This window comes from Vanacampus margaritifer, chromosome 17 (genome assembly GCF_051991255.1).
Source record: "Vanacampus margaritifer isolate UIUO_Vmar chromosome 17, RoL_Vmar_1.0, whole genome shotgun sequence".
Lineage (NCBI taxonomy): Eukaryota > Metazoa > Chordata > Actinopteri > Syngnathiformes > Syngnathidae > Vanacampus > Vanacampus margaritifer.
Genome location: NC_135448.1, coordinates 7156114 through 7173592, shown reverse-complemented (window position 1 = coordinate 7173592; position 17479 = coordinate 7156114). Strand labels below are relative to the sequence as shown.

The 17479-nt window shown below is 39.3% G+C and overlaps 1 protein-coding gene across 1 annotated transcript in view; it reads left to right on the top strand.

Annotated features, from left to right (window-relative positions):
- osbpl10a (oxysterol binding protein-like 10a) overlaps window positions 1-17036 on the top strand; it is a 45640-nt gene extending 28604 nt beyond the window's left edge. Inside the window, exons 6-13 of the mRNA XM_077547932.1 lie at window positions 1414-1639; window positions 7265-7395; window positions 12997-13140; window positions 13200-13698; window positions 14813-14999; window positions 15961-16143; window positions 16201-16354; window positions 16424-17036. Of these exons, the coding sequence (XP_077404058.1) occupies window positions 1414-1639; window positions 7265-7395; window positions 12997-13140; window positions 13200-13698; window positions 14813-14999; window positions 15961-16143; window positions 16201-16354; window positions 16424-16468 (1569 nt within the window). The 3' untranslated portion in view covers window positions 16469-17036. The remainder of the gene's footprint in view (window positions 1-1413; window positions 1640-7264; window positions 7396-12996; window positions 13141-13199; window positions 13699-14812; window positions 15000-15960; window positions 16144-16200; window positions 16355-16423) is intronic.
- The last annotated feature ends 443 nt before the right edge of the window (window positions 17037-17479 follow it).

Genomic DNA, 17479 nt, shown 5'->3' with positions numbered 1-17479 from the left:
TACTGTTGATATGCTGAAATCAGAGGATTTGGACAATTTTACACAAAAAATGGCTCCAAATCGAATAATTAGAATAATTTGATAATCAATTACTTGTCGATTAATCGATTAATTTTGACAGATCTCGATGATAGATGGATTATAAAGTACGGTACATCTTTAAGAGAAAGTTGAACTCATCCTATTTAGAGACGGTTGCTTCTATGCTGTGGAATAAGTAGCAGAGTTCAACACAGTACCTTGTCATTGTGACATTTTAAAAGATTAGAAAATCATTGAACTCAGGCATTTTTGACAGCTGGCTGATATTTATCCAAGATGGCCTTCAGAATTTGAATTAAGATCTGCAATTCATCCTGCTACTGCCTCCGCTCTGCCTTTCTGCCAGTTTCACTTATTTCTCATCTACAGTTTACTACCAGGATTTATCCACCTTCCATTTTTAAATGTGTACCAGCGTGCTCGAGTCAAGCCTGGCTCAAGTGGAAGTTAAAAGTTAAAGTAGACAAAGTGCAATTTTCTGTAAAAATGCTAAGAGTTGAATGTATGTGCTTATGAAGTAAATTAGTACTAAAATGTGGTCCAAGTGTGGTTTGAACCCATGTACTCTATGGTGGAAGGCAATTGCTCTAACCAATGAGCACATGGCTAATGGCGTATTTATTTTTGAAAAGTGTCATCTAATGCTGAAAGCTAGCATGTATTTAATAATTTCAGTAAAATTATAATGCATTTCTTGATATGGTAGCAAGTTGCTATACATGTATATCACTTATAGGCATAGGCTAATGGCTAATGGCCATTGATATATTTACAATGTACAGTCGAAGGTGGGATTTGAACCCACGACCTCCTGGTTACTAGATAATGCAATATATGTATGGAAATGCGCTTTAAAGTGGGACTTACATTTTTTATTTTATTTTTATTTTTTTATGTGGGGGAGTATGTGCATGTGCGTGTGAGTGTGCATTCATTAGTTCACCTAAAACCTATTAAAAAATCCCATACCGTTCACCTAAACCGAACACTTCCAGCCAGAGTCGTGAGGCCGTCAGGAGACCCGAGGAAGGACTAAAGAAAAGAAAGGAAAGTGAAATCCAGCACCGACCAGACACCACCCACCGGGCCACCAACCAGAGTCCTTCACCAACCCCAGAAACATCTAAATTCTTAAAAAAAAATTCAATGTCAGTCCCATTGAAAATGAATGTTGAAAAGTCGATATTTAATGTTAAATTGTGCAAATACTGTAAGTAATGTGGAATCAGATGATACTTATACACCGGGAGGTGTGAATGTTTGAAGCAAGTTTAAATCGGAAGTGTTATGTGGGAGTTTTTACACGGCAAAAAAGAGTGATGAAAAAAAATCCCAATAACGTATGTGGGAATGCGCTCACGTGTCTTCCAGATGATGTCGCAAGCCGAGGGCCAACAAAAGAACCTCGTCCAGTCCATCGACTCGTTGCCCGCCAAAGGCCCCATCTCCTGTCTGGACCAGGACCTGCTGCTGCTCAAAGCCACGTCGGCCGCCACGCTCAGCTGCCTGGGAGAGTGCCTGAACATCCTCCAACACAGCCAAAGCCAGGTGCCGCCTCAGTCTCAGGCCACTCAGCGTAACCACGGAGCCTCCACGGGTGAGTCGTCTCTGGGCTCCATTCTTGTACTGCTGGAGCCCCCAACTTCTCTATCGTCTCCTTCCTCTTTGTCCTTTGTGTCCGCGTGTTCAGAACCCGTTAGTTCCTGTCCCTGCCTGATGGCTAATATCAACTTCAATGTGTGTAGCAAATGTTGCTGAATTTTTCCTTCCCTGTGCCTGATCATAAATGGAGCCAATAAAGTTATTTGGATTGAAACCTCCTGCAGCCTGAGGGTGCTTCACTGGATTTCAAACAAAGGATGAGGATGTCCAATATGGCAGAATGTACCTCAAAAGTGCCAACTAGATATTCTCGGGTTGTTTCTAAACCTTTGAAATTTACAGTCAGTCCTGACTTCTTTGCACCAACAGTCGCCATGCGTTGTTGTGGAGTGGGACCACCTTGCTGCAAGTACAAACCACTTTGTATCCGCTGCCTGGCTGATAGGCCCCGTGGGGTTCCAACCGCACCCTCACCTTCAGCGTACGCCCCCCTTAATACAGTGAGGAATTTTCTAAGCAGAATGCTGGGCTGTGCGACGCATGAGAATGATCCACAATATGAAGAAAAAGCGCTTAATGAATAACTTGGCAGTGCATGGCGTCGAGCTTGTGAATGGACTGATGGTCTGTGTCGCCTCCATGAACTTCAAAATCCTGTGAGGAAGTGAAAAGAAAACCCACAAAGGAGATCAAATTTCACGAGTCCCTTCACAGCCTGACACAAGTCGTTTTGAAAGTAGGGCCTTGATTTACTGTACGTACATGCAGAGGAATGGGCGGACAGTGATTTGCATGGACAGCAATAATGTGACTACTCAACACATTTTAAATCGTTCCGTGCTCGTATCTTAAAACATGTAGCGTAAAAACTTTGTCTCAGGTAATGTTTTTTATTAGTATTATTATTGTTTTATGGCTAATTGGGATTGAACACAATTTTTTTTTCTCGAGTGGATGATATCCCTCCCTCATTTTCTCTTCTTTCATTAGGACAAATATATATATATTTGTATCTGTTTCCATTTTGCTGCAATTATCATTATCATCATTATTATTAATTATTATTATTATTATTATTAATAATCATTATTCACAAATGCGTTCAAAACAGTAGGGGAAAGAGCTTTTTGCAAGATGGCCCTGGTTGAGCTCTTATACTCTGCTGCCACCTGCTGGCCGTTTTTGTAATAACTACCATTGCTTCAAGCGTTCTCTTCAGTTCAAAGCCTTCTGTATGCTCTAGCATTAAAAAAAAAAAAACATTTAAAAAAATTATAAATAAGTCTTTGAGAGCATGGTAATAATTTAAATAGAACGTATTTATCAGTTTTTGGGAGCAAATGATTTCAAATTACTTATGTTCAAAACCACTTTTTTCCCCAAATAGCAGTACGGGTACTCAATTCTTGAGTAGTCACGAACGATACCGATACCAGGCACTGATACCACTAATACTCTTGATAAATGAAATTGACCTCCTAAAACGGATGGCAGATAATTTTAAAGATAGACCTATATATCCCAACATAGCATTTTTCCTTAAATTTTTCTATTCTTTCTATTTTTCTAAATGCTAAGCTATGGCTATACTGGTATAGGTCATCGTCGCAAATACCAATACCTTGAAAAAAGGCAGGTGATCGGTACTCACCCATCCCTAATTAAAATGGACCCTGTATGCTAATGCTTATTTTTCCCAATTGGCAAAAAGCAACAATCATGACATACAAAGTTCTTCAAATATTAGTAACATATTTTTCTATATATTGGCCACAGAAAATTTTCCCCACAAAAATAATCTAATATAATGATTGTATGTCTTATTTCCAATGCTTTCTACAATAAAATTATGTGGTAGTGTAAGTATGAAATTTTGAACATTCTTCTATTTTAATGAGTAAAGGGTTAATGTGAATGAAGTGAAAAGTCATACACTTTTTTTTGTGTGAACATTCTATAATTATGGAGTATTGATCTAAATCTTGCTGTCCATGCAATTGTATAACATAACGTCTGGAGCATGCATATCTTTCCCCTTAATTTACACCAGCATTGTGCACTTCCAGCATGCATCAAGCCAGTGGCCTACAGTATAACAGAAGATGAACCTGCTTGAAATACTATTGTAAACACATCATAAAGTATGTATTTTTCAATACATTTAGAAAATCTATTGTGACGCCACTCCCGCGCACACACACGCTAATTTCTCCCCTGGGTCCAATTTCATCCAATAATAATAATCTAAAGCAGGGATCTCCAAACTTTTTTCCACCGCAATCTACTTTTAGATTACTTCAAACACAACAACAAATCAACAGTGGTCTCAAAATGCCGCTGTGTGTACCCCTCCTGATTGGTGGACTGGGTTCATGCTCGTTCCTGGTTGGCTGCTTCCCCGAGGGTCAGTTTTGAATGTTGTGTTTACAAACAGCAATGTTCAGATTTGAAATCTGTCAGCGACCTACTCAAACTACGCTGCGAAATAAGTACATGGTTATCCCCCCCCCCCAAAAAAAAACCTGCCTTGGTGGTTTAAAAAAAATGCCTTACATGGCCGTTAAAAATAAACGCCTTACTATATACATAGTCTTTTTTTTTTAACAAAATGCCTTACTATACAAAAAAATCCTTACTGTTCATGGTCATTTAAAATAAACGTATTGCTATACATAGTCGTTTTCTTGACAAAATGCCTTACCATGCCAAAATGCCAAAAAGTTCCTTATTATGCATGGTCATTAAAAAAATGCCTTACTGTACATAGAATTTTTTTTTAACACAATGCCTTACTATACAAAAAAGTTCCTTACTGTACACAGTCGTTTAAAAAAATGCATTACTATCTATACATGGTCGTTTAAAATAAATGCCTACATAGTCATTTTTTAACAAAATCTTACTATACAAAAAAATTCCTTACTGTACATAGTCGTTTAAAAAAGTTCATTACTATACATGGTCGTTTAAAATAAACGCCTTACTAAAAATAGTTGATTTTTTTAACAAAATGCCTTACTATATACATAGTCATTTTTTAACAAAAGGCCTTGCTATACAAAAAAATTCCTTACTGTACATGATCGTTTAAAAGAGTTCCTTACTGTACATGATCGTTTAAAAAAGTTCCTCACTAGATATGGTTGTTTAAAATAAACGCCTTACTATACATGGTAGTTTAAAATAAACGCCTTATTATACATAGTAATTTTTTTTAACAAAATGCCTTACTATACAAAAAAGTTCCTTACTGTATTTGGTCATTTAAAAAAGTTCCTTAAATGGTCCTTAAAAATAAACACCTTACTATACATGGTAGTAAAAAAAAGCCTTATTGTACATAGTTGATTTTTAACAAAATGCCTCACCATGATGCCATGGTGTTTTAAAAAAATGCATTACTTTATATACATGATCGTTTAAAAAAGTTCCTTACTGGATATGGTCGTTTAAAATAAACGCATTATTATACATAGTCACTTTTTTAACAAAATGCCTTACTATACAAAAAAGTTCCTTACTGTACTTGGTCGTTTAAAAAAGTTCCTTACTATACATGGTCATTAAAAATAAACGCCTTACTATACATGGTAGTAAAAAAAAAAGCCTTATTATACATAGTCGATTTAAAAAAAATATTGCATTACTTTATATGGTCGTTTAAAAAAAAAAATGCCGTAATATACATGGACGTTAAAACCCCCCCACCTTACTATGCATGGTCGGTTAAAAAAAAAAAAAAAACGCCTTACTATAATGGATTTTTTTTTTATATTAAACGCTTTACTATATACCGTACATGGTCGTTTTTTAAATAAAACACCCTTAATGGGTTAAAAAAAAACACCTTATTATATACATGGTCGTTGTTTTGAAATGCCTTAATATACTTTGTTCTTGAAAACCTACCTCTGCCTCTCCTGGATTTGAACCCAGGTACTTCATTGCTGCAGTCCGCTTGCTTGACCACAGGGCCACTGTAGGAGCGAAGGCTCTTGCTCCCCGTGCGCCTTTGCCTTTTTCTTTTACTTGGCCTTTAAGGTCAAAATGTTAAAGCAGGCCTAGTTTTGCAATGGATGTGTCTTGAGTTTGAACCCATGTATGTTAGAACTGCAGTCCGCTTGCTTGACCACCAGGCCAAAGTAGAAGCAAAGATGAGTGCTCCCTAAAGTCAGATTGTTGACAATATATGGAGGAGGAGCCACAGTCACCCTCGGGTCACTGCTGGATGAGAAGATGGACACACGGACTGTCAACGTGAAGTCCTGGCTTCAACCCCTGCAATAACGTGTAACAGATTCCTTTAGACATTTTGGTCGAGTCAGGGTTTCAAACCTACAAACATGGAGAGCGCTTTTTGGACTGAGTGCTTCTCTCTAATGAAATTCAAAGAACCGCATCTTGGAAGATTCTGCTTTAAACCAAATTTGAGAGCTTGTTAGGAGATTTGAAAGGGAGACAGTCAGACTCTATCAGGACTACTTGGAAATGAGATCTACCGGAATTTTTACATACAGAGGATATAATAAGTCTACACACCCCTGCTCAGTAGCAAATTGCAAAACTGGTTCAGAAAACGGATAGATGTGAAAATACTTGAACTGGTAATTGGAACTGTTCACAATTTCTTCCACCTTTGACTCTTTTTTTTTTAATGATAAACAATGTTATTTTTATGACAAATATGCATTTTGAAATTATGGCCAAAAAGTTCAACCTGCAGTTATTTATCTTCAGCTGGGGTCAAAGTACAGAAAGGAATTATGAACTGTTTGAAATGCACATTATCTAAGTTGTTTATTTTTACATCACCTCTCATAAAAAAACAACAACAACATTTAATTGTACAGGTTATAAGAAGGAAAACGTTTTGAAATCCAAACTATTTTTGGACACATTTAAGCAGGGGTGTGTAGATTTTTTTTTTTTTACATCAGCTATTATTATTATTTTAATATTTGTATTTAGTGCATCAATGTCACAATACACAAAGGTTACATGACATTGAATTATCCACTCAAGTTTCAATCAGTACAGCTTTTTATTTTAATTAATAGCAATGCATTAATGTTTCATAAATTGTTTCTAAATGTTGCAATATAATTAAATGAAATCATATAGAATTCTCATTTAATATGTATGATATGCATATACACTCTTTGGCTACTTCATTACGCATATCTAACACACACACACAAAATCTGCCTTTACAAAAGTCCTTAATTTTAATTGATTAATTATTTAATTAATTAGAATGTTTTAATTATTGTGAAGTGTCTACTTGGTAAAAAGATGTCAGGAAGCCACATTCACAAGTCAAAATAAAGCACCATTCTGACTTTCTGTTTAGGTATTTATCTTTCTGATACAAAGTCAAAGAGACGCGGTCAGATATAAAGACAAACACACACAAATACACACACATGCAATATCCTGTTGTCTCATCTTTTACTTTTATTTATGAAATCTAATACTGAGTGTCAGAAGTAAATCCGAAGTGATTGGCGCCGTCTCCATCCTCCTTGTCATTCGCATTCCTTGCAAGCCAACTTGGGCATCAATACACGTAAATCAATGATGACCTTTGACTTTTGCCGCTGACACCTTGTCATTCACTCAGATGGCGCTCCTGTGTGGACGGTACCAAAGTCACCCTCAGGGCAGCATCTGAAAAACGGCGGCCTGACTCCCCTGCGCTCCGCCGAGCCCTCGCCGGCCTACAGGGAAAGGAGCCTGTCGCACGCAGCCGAGGTGAGACAGGTCACTTTGGACTCTGTGTACTTTTGTCTAAAGGGAAGAAGGATTGGCGTCACAAATGTCGAAAAAGAAAGAAAAGATTTTGCTTTTTTATGTGTGATATCTCAACCATATGATCAGCTTATCAGCTAGCTCTACATAAGCCTAATAACCCATTCTGTTCATTGGAATCAGCTGTGTTGGAGGAGGGAAACTTCAAAAACCTGCAGGACTCCGGCCCTTGAGGACTGGAATTGCCCACCCCTGATCAGGCGTGTCCAAATTCAGTCCTCGAGGGCCCCTATTCTGCATCTTTTAGACGGTGCCCTCCTTCAACACAGATGATTCAAATGATCAACAATTGTGATCCAAAAGATTGATTGTGATCATTTGAATGAATCATTTGCCTGAATCATTCGATCAACGATTGTGATCATTTGGATCAGGTGTGCTGTAGGAGGGGAAACATCTAAAACATGATCAACGATCCTGACTTGACTTGATTATTTGAACCAGGTGTGTTGGGAGGAGGGAAAACATCTGAAACATGATCAACGATCCTGACTTGATTATTTGAATCAGTTGTGTTGGAAGAGGGGGATCATCTAAAACATGACCAACAATCCTAATATGATTAAATGAATCAGATGTGTTGGAGGAGGGGAACATTTAAAACAGATCAACGATCCTGGCTTGACTTGAATCAGGTGTGTTGGAGGAGGGGAACATTTAAAACAGATCAACGATCCTGGCTTGACTTGAATCAGGTGTGTTGGAGGAGGCAAAACACGATCAACAAGCCTGACTTGACTTGATTATTTGAATCAGGTGTGTTGGAGGAGGGAAACATCTGAAACACGATCAACAACCCTGACTTGCTTATATGAATCAAGCGTGTCGGAGACGGGGAACATTTAAAAAATGATCAACAATCTTGACGTGACTATTTGAATCAGGTGTGTTGGAGGAGGGAAACAGCTGAAATGTGAACAATCCTGACTTGAGTTGATCATTTGTATCATATGTGTTGGAGGGAGGCAACTATTATTGGACCGGATCCTACTGGGTGCATTTTACTGTTGTGTGTAAAACAATTTTCCACGTTGTTTCTGGATTACACCAGCAGAGGTCAGCACAATGCTTTATATTTATATATGACATAGCTTTCCATTAGCTGTACCACTTCCCCTGTTGAGGGTCACAAGGAGCAAAAGCGGGACAAATCTAAAGCACCAGACAAAACAGTCACACTCAATGACATCAAGTATGAATAGTTGAAAGTTTTTATCTAGCTGAAGTGGAAGTGAGCTTGAGAATGAAGAAGATGAAGACTTGCCCCATCTGCGCTAAATGTCCTGACATCAAATTACAAAACTAGACCATGACGCGTAAAGCCTGGGAATGGATGTGGAGACAGATGATGTAACAAGGGTGGCAGGAATGAGCAGAGGAAGGAAAGGAGGGTGGATGAAGGAAACAACGGCAAGCAGAAGATTACGGGAGGAAAACACGACAGAATTTGGACTTGGAAGGATTTCAGGAGGACAAATTATAAAGGAATAGGAAATGAAATGAATGTGGAAAAAAAAAGTTGACCTTGGCATATAGGGACTAATAAAGGCTTATTCTATTCTTAGCCGGCAGCCCCCAAATCAGTGGAGGAGTCAACCAAGTGAGGGGGGAGGAGGCAAAGTGATGTCAGGAGAGAAAATACAAGGGAGGGCAGAAGTGAAGAGGAGGAGGAGGAAGTAAGAAGCATGGGGGGGGGGCAGTGCAGGATGATGGGAAGAAGCAGGAGGAGACGTCACTGGGACTTAGCCCTGAGCTTTGTTTCACCACTTCCTTGTTTTTCAGGGTGGGTGGTGGGCACAGCAGCTGCTCACTACCGCCTGACGAGCGTGAAGAGATGAAGATGTGTTGTTATGGCTGCTTAGCACGGCTTTAAGCACAACTTTGACTTTGGTCCTTTTTTGTTGCCTTTTTATGGAGATGAAGTCCAGTTGTATGCCAGTCAAGCATTTAGCTGCACATCAAGAAGACGTGAGTGCACTTTTTATGTTTTTGCATGTTTTCTAAATAGAGCTCCTTCATAAATTATTGACCACTTTAGCCAGCTAACATGTTTTGAAGTGGAAATAGTTGTTTTATGATAGCTTGTACATTTAAAAAACAATGGCAATAAAGGAAAATGACGCCATCTGTTAAATTAGCGGAAATGTCAATTTCTGTAAAGAGAACCTTACTTCCTGGCACATTGAAGCACAAGATGCATTGAGTCACATGAATTTCATTTTCCTTTAAGTGCCGGCGGAGTAGAGCCTAGTTGTATTCAAATTGCAAAACTAGACTTTGGGATATGCACTTCAAGACTACCAAAAATCAAGTTTGTTGGAGGAGGGAAAACATCTAAAACATGATCAACGACCCAGACTTGATCATTTGAATCAGGTGTGTTGGAAGAGGGGAAACATTTCAAACATGACCAAAAATCCTGACTTGATTATATGAATCAGGTGTGTTGGAGGAGGAGAATCATCTAAAACATGACCAACAAAATCCTGACTTATTTGAATCAGGTATGTTGGAGGAGGGGGATCTTATAAAGCATGATCAACAAAATCCTGACTGAACATTATCATTGATCCCGACTTGACGTATTTGAATCGGGCGTGTTAGAGGATTGGAATCATCTGAAACATGACCAACAACCCTGACATGATTTAATGAATCAGGTGTGTCGGAGGAGGGGAAACATCTGAAACATTATCAACGATCCTGATTTGACTTATTTGAATCAAGTGTGTGGGAGGAGAAGAAACATCTAAATAAATCTTCAAGCCTACCAATTTTTTTTATTTATTAGAAACCAGTATAAACTAGTTTCTCAGTAACAGACTGAAAGGGGAAAGTTTAAAATTTAGTTGGCCCAGGCAGTGACCTCAGAAAATTTACGCTGAGCTGTTTTCGGCAATTTTATCTGCTTACCGGTACATTCAGCACAGTGCAGATGGACAATAACCTGAAACGACACTATACTACAATCGCAACCAAATAGTTTTTTTTTTTTAAAGGCGAGGGAATTATGATCACTCACTGGAGATTAAACTGAAGGGAAAAAAATTGATGAACATATTTGAACTGGTAACTCCATTCTAATATTATCATTCAAGATCTCCAGCAGAAGTGCCGTGACCCCCTTAGCATCAACTTCCTGCCGCAGTCAAGAGCCTTTAATTAATTCGAACCACTGGAATCATAACAGACTGCTTCCAGCCCGCACACGTCTATAAATACATCGGGATCCCGGCACACGTGCGCTGGCTCAGGTCTTTCGTGTGGAGTGTGCACTCTGCGGGCCTTTTGCATGCATACACTGAAATATTCAGATAACAGGCAGGCACGCGTTTCCACCTCGCTGCACATAAACGGCAGGGAATTTTATATTCTCGTTCATCCTGGGTTGTTTTTAATTTTGTTGTTATTTCCAGAGGCATTGTCATTCAAATAAGATCCCTAAGATTAGGTATTGCACAAAAGCAGCCATGGATTTTGTGGCCCACAGGCTTGAGAGCACTTTGTGCATTATACATTAGGATCTTCTTTTTTTTCTTCTTCCTGCCTTCGTCACATTACTGCAGGAGATATCAAAGGCATCAGCTCCCGTTTGAACGACGCTCTATCGGCCTTCACTTGAATGCCGGGAAACAAAAGAAAGCACACATCTTCACTCGGCTTTGACCAGTCATGTGTATCAGGGCTGAAGGCAAACAAGAGGTTGAAAGCAATACATGCGCTTGTTCTACGACTTGCTGAAAAAGTGGTTCGATGGCTGAACAAATTGCTCGTCAGAGGTGGCAAATCCAGGTCCAGAAAGTAAAATCCCTGCCACAGTTTGGCTTTTGCCTCTGATGCTAGCTAGCTAGCTCCCTAGCAGGTAAACGAGCACCCTGGGAGCTAGCTAGAGAGCTAGCAAGCTAGCCACCATTTGTGTGTGGATATTCGTTATTTGATGGAAAAACACTACCTAACTTCCTGTCAGCATTTGAATGGGATCCTCCCTTCGCTTTTAGCATTAGCAATAGGCAATGTTTTAAACACAAATTATGTTTTGTATTTATTGGATGTAATTATTGTTGTGTGTTAAGTTTGACAGTTAACTCCAACTGAGGTGTCATTAAACATCTTAAAGGGCATTAGGGACAACAGAATAACACCCGCTGCGGCTACACAGATTTGCTACTTTCTAATGCCACGCAAGCAAAATGGTGCCTTCAGGATACTTTCACAGCGTCGGCAACTTCGGTTTTCTTCGATGATAACGGTTTAAAGGGCCAATTGTTAGCCAATAATCAGCGGCGTTGTGTCAACCTACAAAAAGATTTTTCTTTTTAGTTTAAATTAACGTATTTTAGCCTCCAGGATCCCTCACCGTACGGTAGCCAACGGCAGAGAACCCAGGGTGTTTTTTTCGCTTCTGGTAGAGTTTGAAATGTGTCCATGCCGTCCATCCATGCCTGTTGTACAAGCTAGCATAGCACTAAGCTAACCGCTTCGGTCCAGCGTCTAGTTTGCGAACTCCCTTCGTGCTCTGACGTCGTCAGAGGCCAAGTAACGACGTTGTTGATACACTGGCTAGATGATTGCGTAACAATTTAATATTTTGTAGTTTTGCGGGAAAAAGTTTGTTTTTGTTTTTAAAAAAGTGTTTGTTTCTCTTCGTGCAGTGTTAATTTTGATGATATATTTTTATTTAATTTTAGTTATAGTCTTTTCACTAAAATTAATTCAAGTTTTAGTCTTTTAGTCGACTAAATAGGCAATCGAGTCGATGTTTTTCTTCAGCATACTTTTCAATCTTTATATAGAAAATTATAACACACCTATTTGTAATTGTAGTTTGACAGGCAAGACATTTAACAACGGTGTCTTTATTAAACTTTGCTTCAATGAAACATGTTGAACTGACAATAATATGACGTCTTAAAACTTAGTTTTTGCCTAAGGAGATTAATCTTACAGTTGTTTAATGAATGTAAACATGTTTGAACATTAAGAAACAGTTTCTGAGTGGTTTTCTCCCACTGGTGTCTCCTTTTTTTCTTCTGATTGGATTTTGTGATTTTGTTTTCACTTTAGTTATTGATGAAATTGTCAGTCAATTTTAGTTATTGTCATCGTCTCAATGAATGGCTTCTATATAAGTTTTCATTTCATTTTACCACCGTCTTCATGATAAGCCTTGTGTTTGCGTGTTGTGGTTAATTATTATTTATTTATGTAATTGATTTTGTTGCTGAAATGTTATGTAATGTCAAAAGAGCGTAGGCTTGATAAGCTGTTGCTTCACCTTACGCCTTTCCGATTGGCTTGTTTACACAGAAAAAATTACATATGGTGTTCCACACGGTTCAATTCTGGGGCCTCTGCTGTTTTCATTTTATCTGGTGCTCCTGGGTTCCATCTTAAGAAAATGGGGGTGGTTATTGCAGCCTGCACAACTAGCTAGGGAGCAAAACTAAATAACATTTTTAAAAATCCTGTTTTTGAAGAAAGAAGGTTTTGTGTTTAGCAACAAATTCAAATAGTCATATTTTATTTTTGTCTGGACGGCACCAGGCAGCGCTGGGAGACATCAGCCAAAGCGAGGAAGTGACGGACACGGAGGACAACGAGGAGGAGGACCTGGGAGTTCTGGATGACCAGAGGAGCGTCATTCTCCATTTGCTGTCCCAGCTCAAACTGGGAATGGACCTCACACGGGTGAGTTTCCCAATCAGACCTTTAAGGTTTGAAAATATTCATGGTCTGGATTTTCCTAGGTGGTGCTGCCGACGTTTATTCTGGAAAAGCGCTCACTGCTGGAGATGTACGCCAACTTCATGGCGCATCCGGACTTGTTCCTGTCAATAACAGGCGGAGTCACAGCCGAGGATCGCATCGTCCGCTTTGTGGAGTACTACCTGACCTCCTTTCACGAGGGGCGAAAGGGGGCTGTTGCCAAGAAGCCCTACAACCCCGTACTGGGGGAGACCTTCCACTGCTCGTGGGAAGTACCCCGGGACAAACTCAAACCTTCGCTCAGAGCCAACCAGGGGTGTGCCAAGGAGTCAAGCAGGAGCCCCAATAATGCGCTGCAAGGGGAAGACGCGCCGGGAGGCTGCTACAGAGTCCGTTTCGTGGCCGAGCAGGTTTCCCATCATCCGCCCGTTTCGGCTTTTTACTGCGAGTGCTCGGAGAGGCGGGTGTGTGTCAACGCGCATGTGTGGACCAAGAGCAAATTCATGGGCATGTCTATAGGAGTGTCCATGGTCGGGGAAGGTGAGTCTTGACCATTTATTTCCAGTTGTTGTTAAAAATGGATCTTTGACGTGAATAGCCGTCAATGGCATTGAATGGAATTATTTTGGCTTAGGTCATGACAAAGCAGATAATCAAGTACAAGGGTGGCTGATGCCGTTCAGCGCACGCACAACTGATTACTGCCTTTGTGACACCGCACTTGTAATCAGTGTAGAGCAGAACAGAACGAACACATTGAATGTAGACACATTTCCCTTTTCCTGTGAATTTGAAGGCTTTGTTATGTGCGTCATAGTTCGTTGATGTTGGGTTTTACTTTTACCACCCACCTTTTTGAGCAGTAAACTATTTTATTTTCTAGAAAGATTTTCAAACTAATATAAATTTAAACTAAGGCTGCACAACTACATAAAAATGTCATGCTGAAATCATGCCCATTCATCTCTGCACTTTGTTTTTGTTACGCACAAATTATGTGAAATTCAAGCCTCTTGCATTTTTATTCCTCATTTTTAGTTTAAGTAACCTTTTCTTTTGTATATTTTTACAAGTCTTGGGACTTACTGGGCTAACCTGGTACACCTCGGGGATTTATTTCGTGCCATGTCATGTGGAAATGTGTGCTAGACAAAAAAAAAAACTTAGAATTTTTAGAAAAAAAAAGTCTTTGAATCATTGAAATATAAAATACTTTAAATATAACTTGAAAGGACAATGACAAAATAAAACAATAAGAAAGTGAAATAAGAATAGAATATACTCAAATAATAGCAACTGAAAAAACAGTACCAAATACTGACTGTTCCTGTGTGTTTTGGCCTTTTGGGGGCAGTATGGAGCCGTGCATACGAGGCACAAAATGTGATGCAAAAACTCTTATTTCCTTGTAATATGTTTTCTTGGTCGTACATTTTGGATTACATTGAGCATTCAATTAATATGGCAGTTCAACTTCATTATTGTAATAAAGATTATTGCTGTTGCTAATGACCAAAGAATGCTGCTTTTAAGGTTGTTTATTTAACAAGTAAGGAACTATTAGCCCCTTAAAACGTTTATGATCCAATTAATATGTTAGTTGAATGCAAGATGGGCACTTGAACTTGCATTATACTTGACTTCCTTCTGCCAGGCGTGCTGTGTCTGGAGGAGCACGAGGAGGAGTACGTATTTTCGCTGCCCTCAGCCTACGCCCGCTCCATCCTCACCGTGCCCTGGGTGGAACTGGGAGGAAAAGTCTCCATCAACTGCGCCAAGAGCGGCTACTCGGCCACCGTCACTTTCCACACCAAACCTTTCTATGGCGGAAAAGTACACAGGTGAGTAGGGCGGGAAAAATAATAATCACAATTAATAAAATGATTCCTTGATTTGAAAACTTTATAACTACTAAAACTCAACTACTCAAAAATTTGATCATAGCCTTATGCCCATTCTTCACATTGAACTCTATTCTTTTTAAGTACAATATAATCTTATAAATATCATATGAAATTCAAGCCTCTTGCATTTTCATTCTTCCATTTCAAACTTAAGCATTACATGATCTTCTTTATCATATTTATTTCATCAAATCTGGGGACTTAGTGGGCTAACCTTGGACCTCAGGGATTGATTGTATTGTGTGCTGTGTCATGTGGAAATGTGTGTTGGTATGACCACACAAAAAAGTCATTGATTATATTAGTATCTTTGAATTTTGAGGAAAGCCAAATGTGAATCCTTAAACTCAAAAACGCAAAACGTGGGTGTTCCTGCGTGTTTTGGCCTCTTAGGGACAGTGTGGTGCTGTGCATCTATGGTGTACACGCTTACAATGAGAAGAGAAGAAAATTACGCTAGAAATCTATTAAAAATAACTTTTCTTCTTTTTTTTTCACAAATTGTGAAGAGTTTGTGCTTTGTAGGTATGTATTTCCACATTATTTGTGTATGAATATTCGTTGTTTGAAGGAGTATTACTCCCGAGATGGACGCTAACTTCCTGTTGGCGTTTGAATGGGATCCTCCATTCACTTACATTAGCGCTAGGCTCGCGATGTGCTAAAAACAAATCATATTTTATAATTTAATACACACGTTATGTAATTCTCCTGGTCATGTCTTTAGCTTTACAGTTAACTCCAACTAGAGTGTCGTTAAATAGCTTAAAAGACGCGCGGGGACGGCATAATTATACGGATTCGCTCCGGGCTCGCTACATGGTGCATTTAGTGTCCTTTCACAGTGTAGGGAACTTGTAAACAACGTGGCGTTCAACAAGCGTTTTGTCCGTCATAGAGTGACTGCAGAGGTGAAACACAACCCGACCAACACCATCGTTTGCAAAGCGCAGGGTGAGTGGAACGGAACCATGGAGTTCACCTACAGCAGCGGCGAAACCAAAGTCATCGACACGGCCAAGCTGGCCGTAACCAGGAAAAAGCTGCGACCGCTCGACAAACAAGGACGCACCGAGTCCAGGTACGAAGACTTCACACACGTGTTCAGAGAGACGTTGATGGGATTGTGCGCTTGTAGGCGGTTATGGCAACACGTGACCAAGTCCCTGAAAGACGGCAACATGGACGAGGCGACGCAGCACAAACATGGACTGGAGGAGCAACAGAGGGCGGACGAGAGACGGAGAGCAGCTGTTAATAAAGCATGGACATCCAAATACTTCACCAAGGAGGTTAGACTGTGCGCTTACCCCTTTGATCCTTCGTTTTGCCTGTAAAAAAAAAAGTGTAACATGTTGCAGGGAGACGGCTGGATGTACAACAACCATATGTGGAAGTCCACTTGACAGCAAGTGATGACATCACTTCCAGGGTTCAACATGGCTGCTTGAAACTTTCAAAGCAAAAGATGTGGGCCCTGTTGCGACGGAGACAGACAGGAGCCAAGCAACGGTGCCAAAGGGAATCTCCACGTGGGACAACAAAATTTTGTATACAGTCTATATAGGATTAGAGTTGTCTTCTATTTTTCACCTGTGCGTGCCGAGGCCTTTTGCACATTCACACTAAAGTCAGTCAGCAGTTTTTACATCCGTTTTGTCACATATTTGTCACCTAATACTAAAGTTGTTTGCAAAGCACTTTTATAACCTTTATGCCAATCAGGGTGGTCATCTAGCAGGAAATAGGATCACATCAAACAATTTTAGATGTCATTGCCAATATAAATGCACTACATTAAATGACTGTGTGAAGTACATTAGACGGTACATTGGCTTTTATCTTTAACGACCTGGATTGTTTAGTCTACACTTTTGAATGTATTCAGACACATTTTTAATGGTTTATTCTCCCATCTTTTGTTTTTTTGTGTTGTATTATTCATAGTTTATGACCCATAAATGCTTACCTCTCCTTGTGTGCCCTTATTTTATACTAAGATATTGAGCCACAACATCACATAGTTGACACAAAAAAAAATAGTGATACCATCTTAATTGACATAAAGATGACATTTTTCCAAAATGATTTAGTCAAAGACAAATATTGCCACCCTTTAGTTAGAAATTGACTAGGATTACTATGCCGTCACGATAAACCTACAGCTTATGTTTTTCCACCAGGCATGGACCAGTAAGAAAAGCAGGACCATTTTAAAACAAAAATGATAATAAACGAGATTAAATGTGACCTTATTTGAAATCTTACTATGTAAAAACATCCTACATCACACTCGCAGGTATGACGTAAAACTGCCTTTACGTAATTCTTTTCCCCCCCTATGGGTTTAATTTGTCTAGTAATATTCAGTGTTGAGTAAATTTTGTTTGGGTTCCCTAAAAGTGGACAATGTGGTC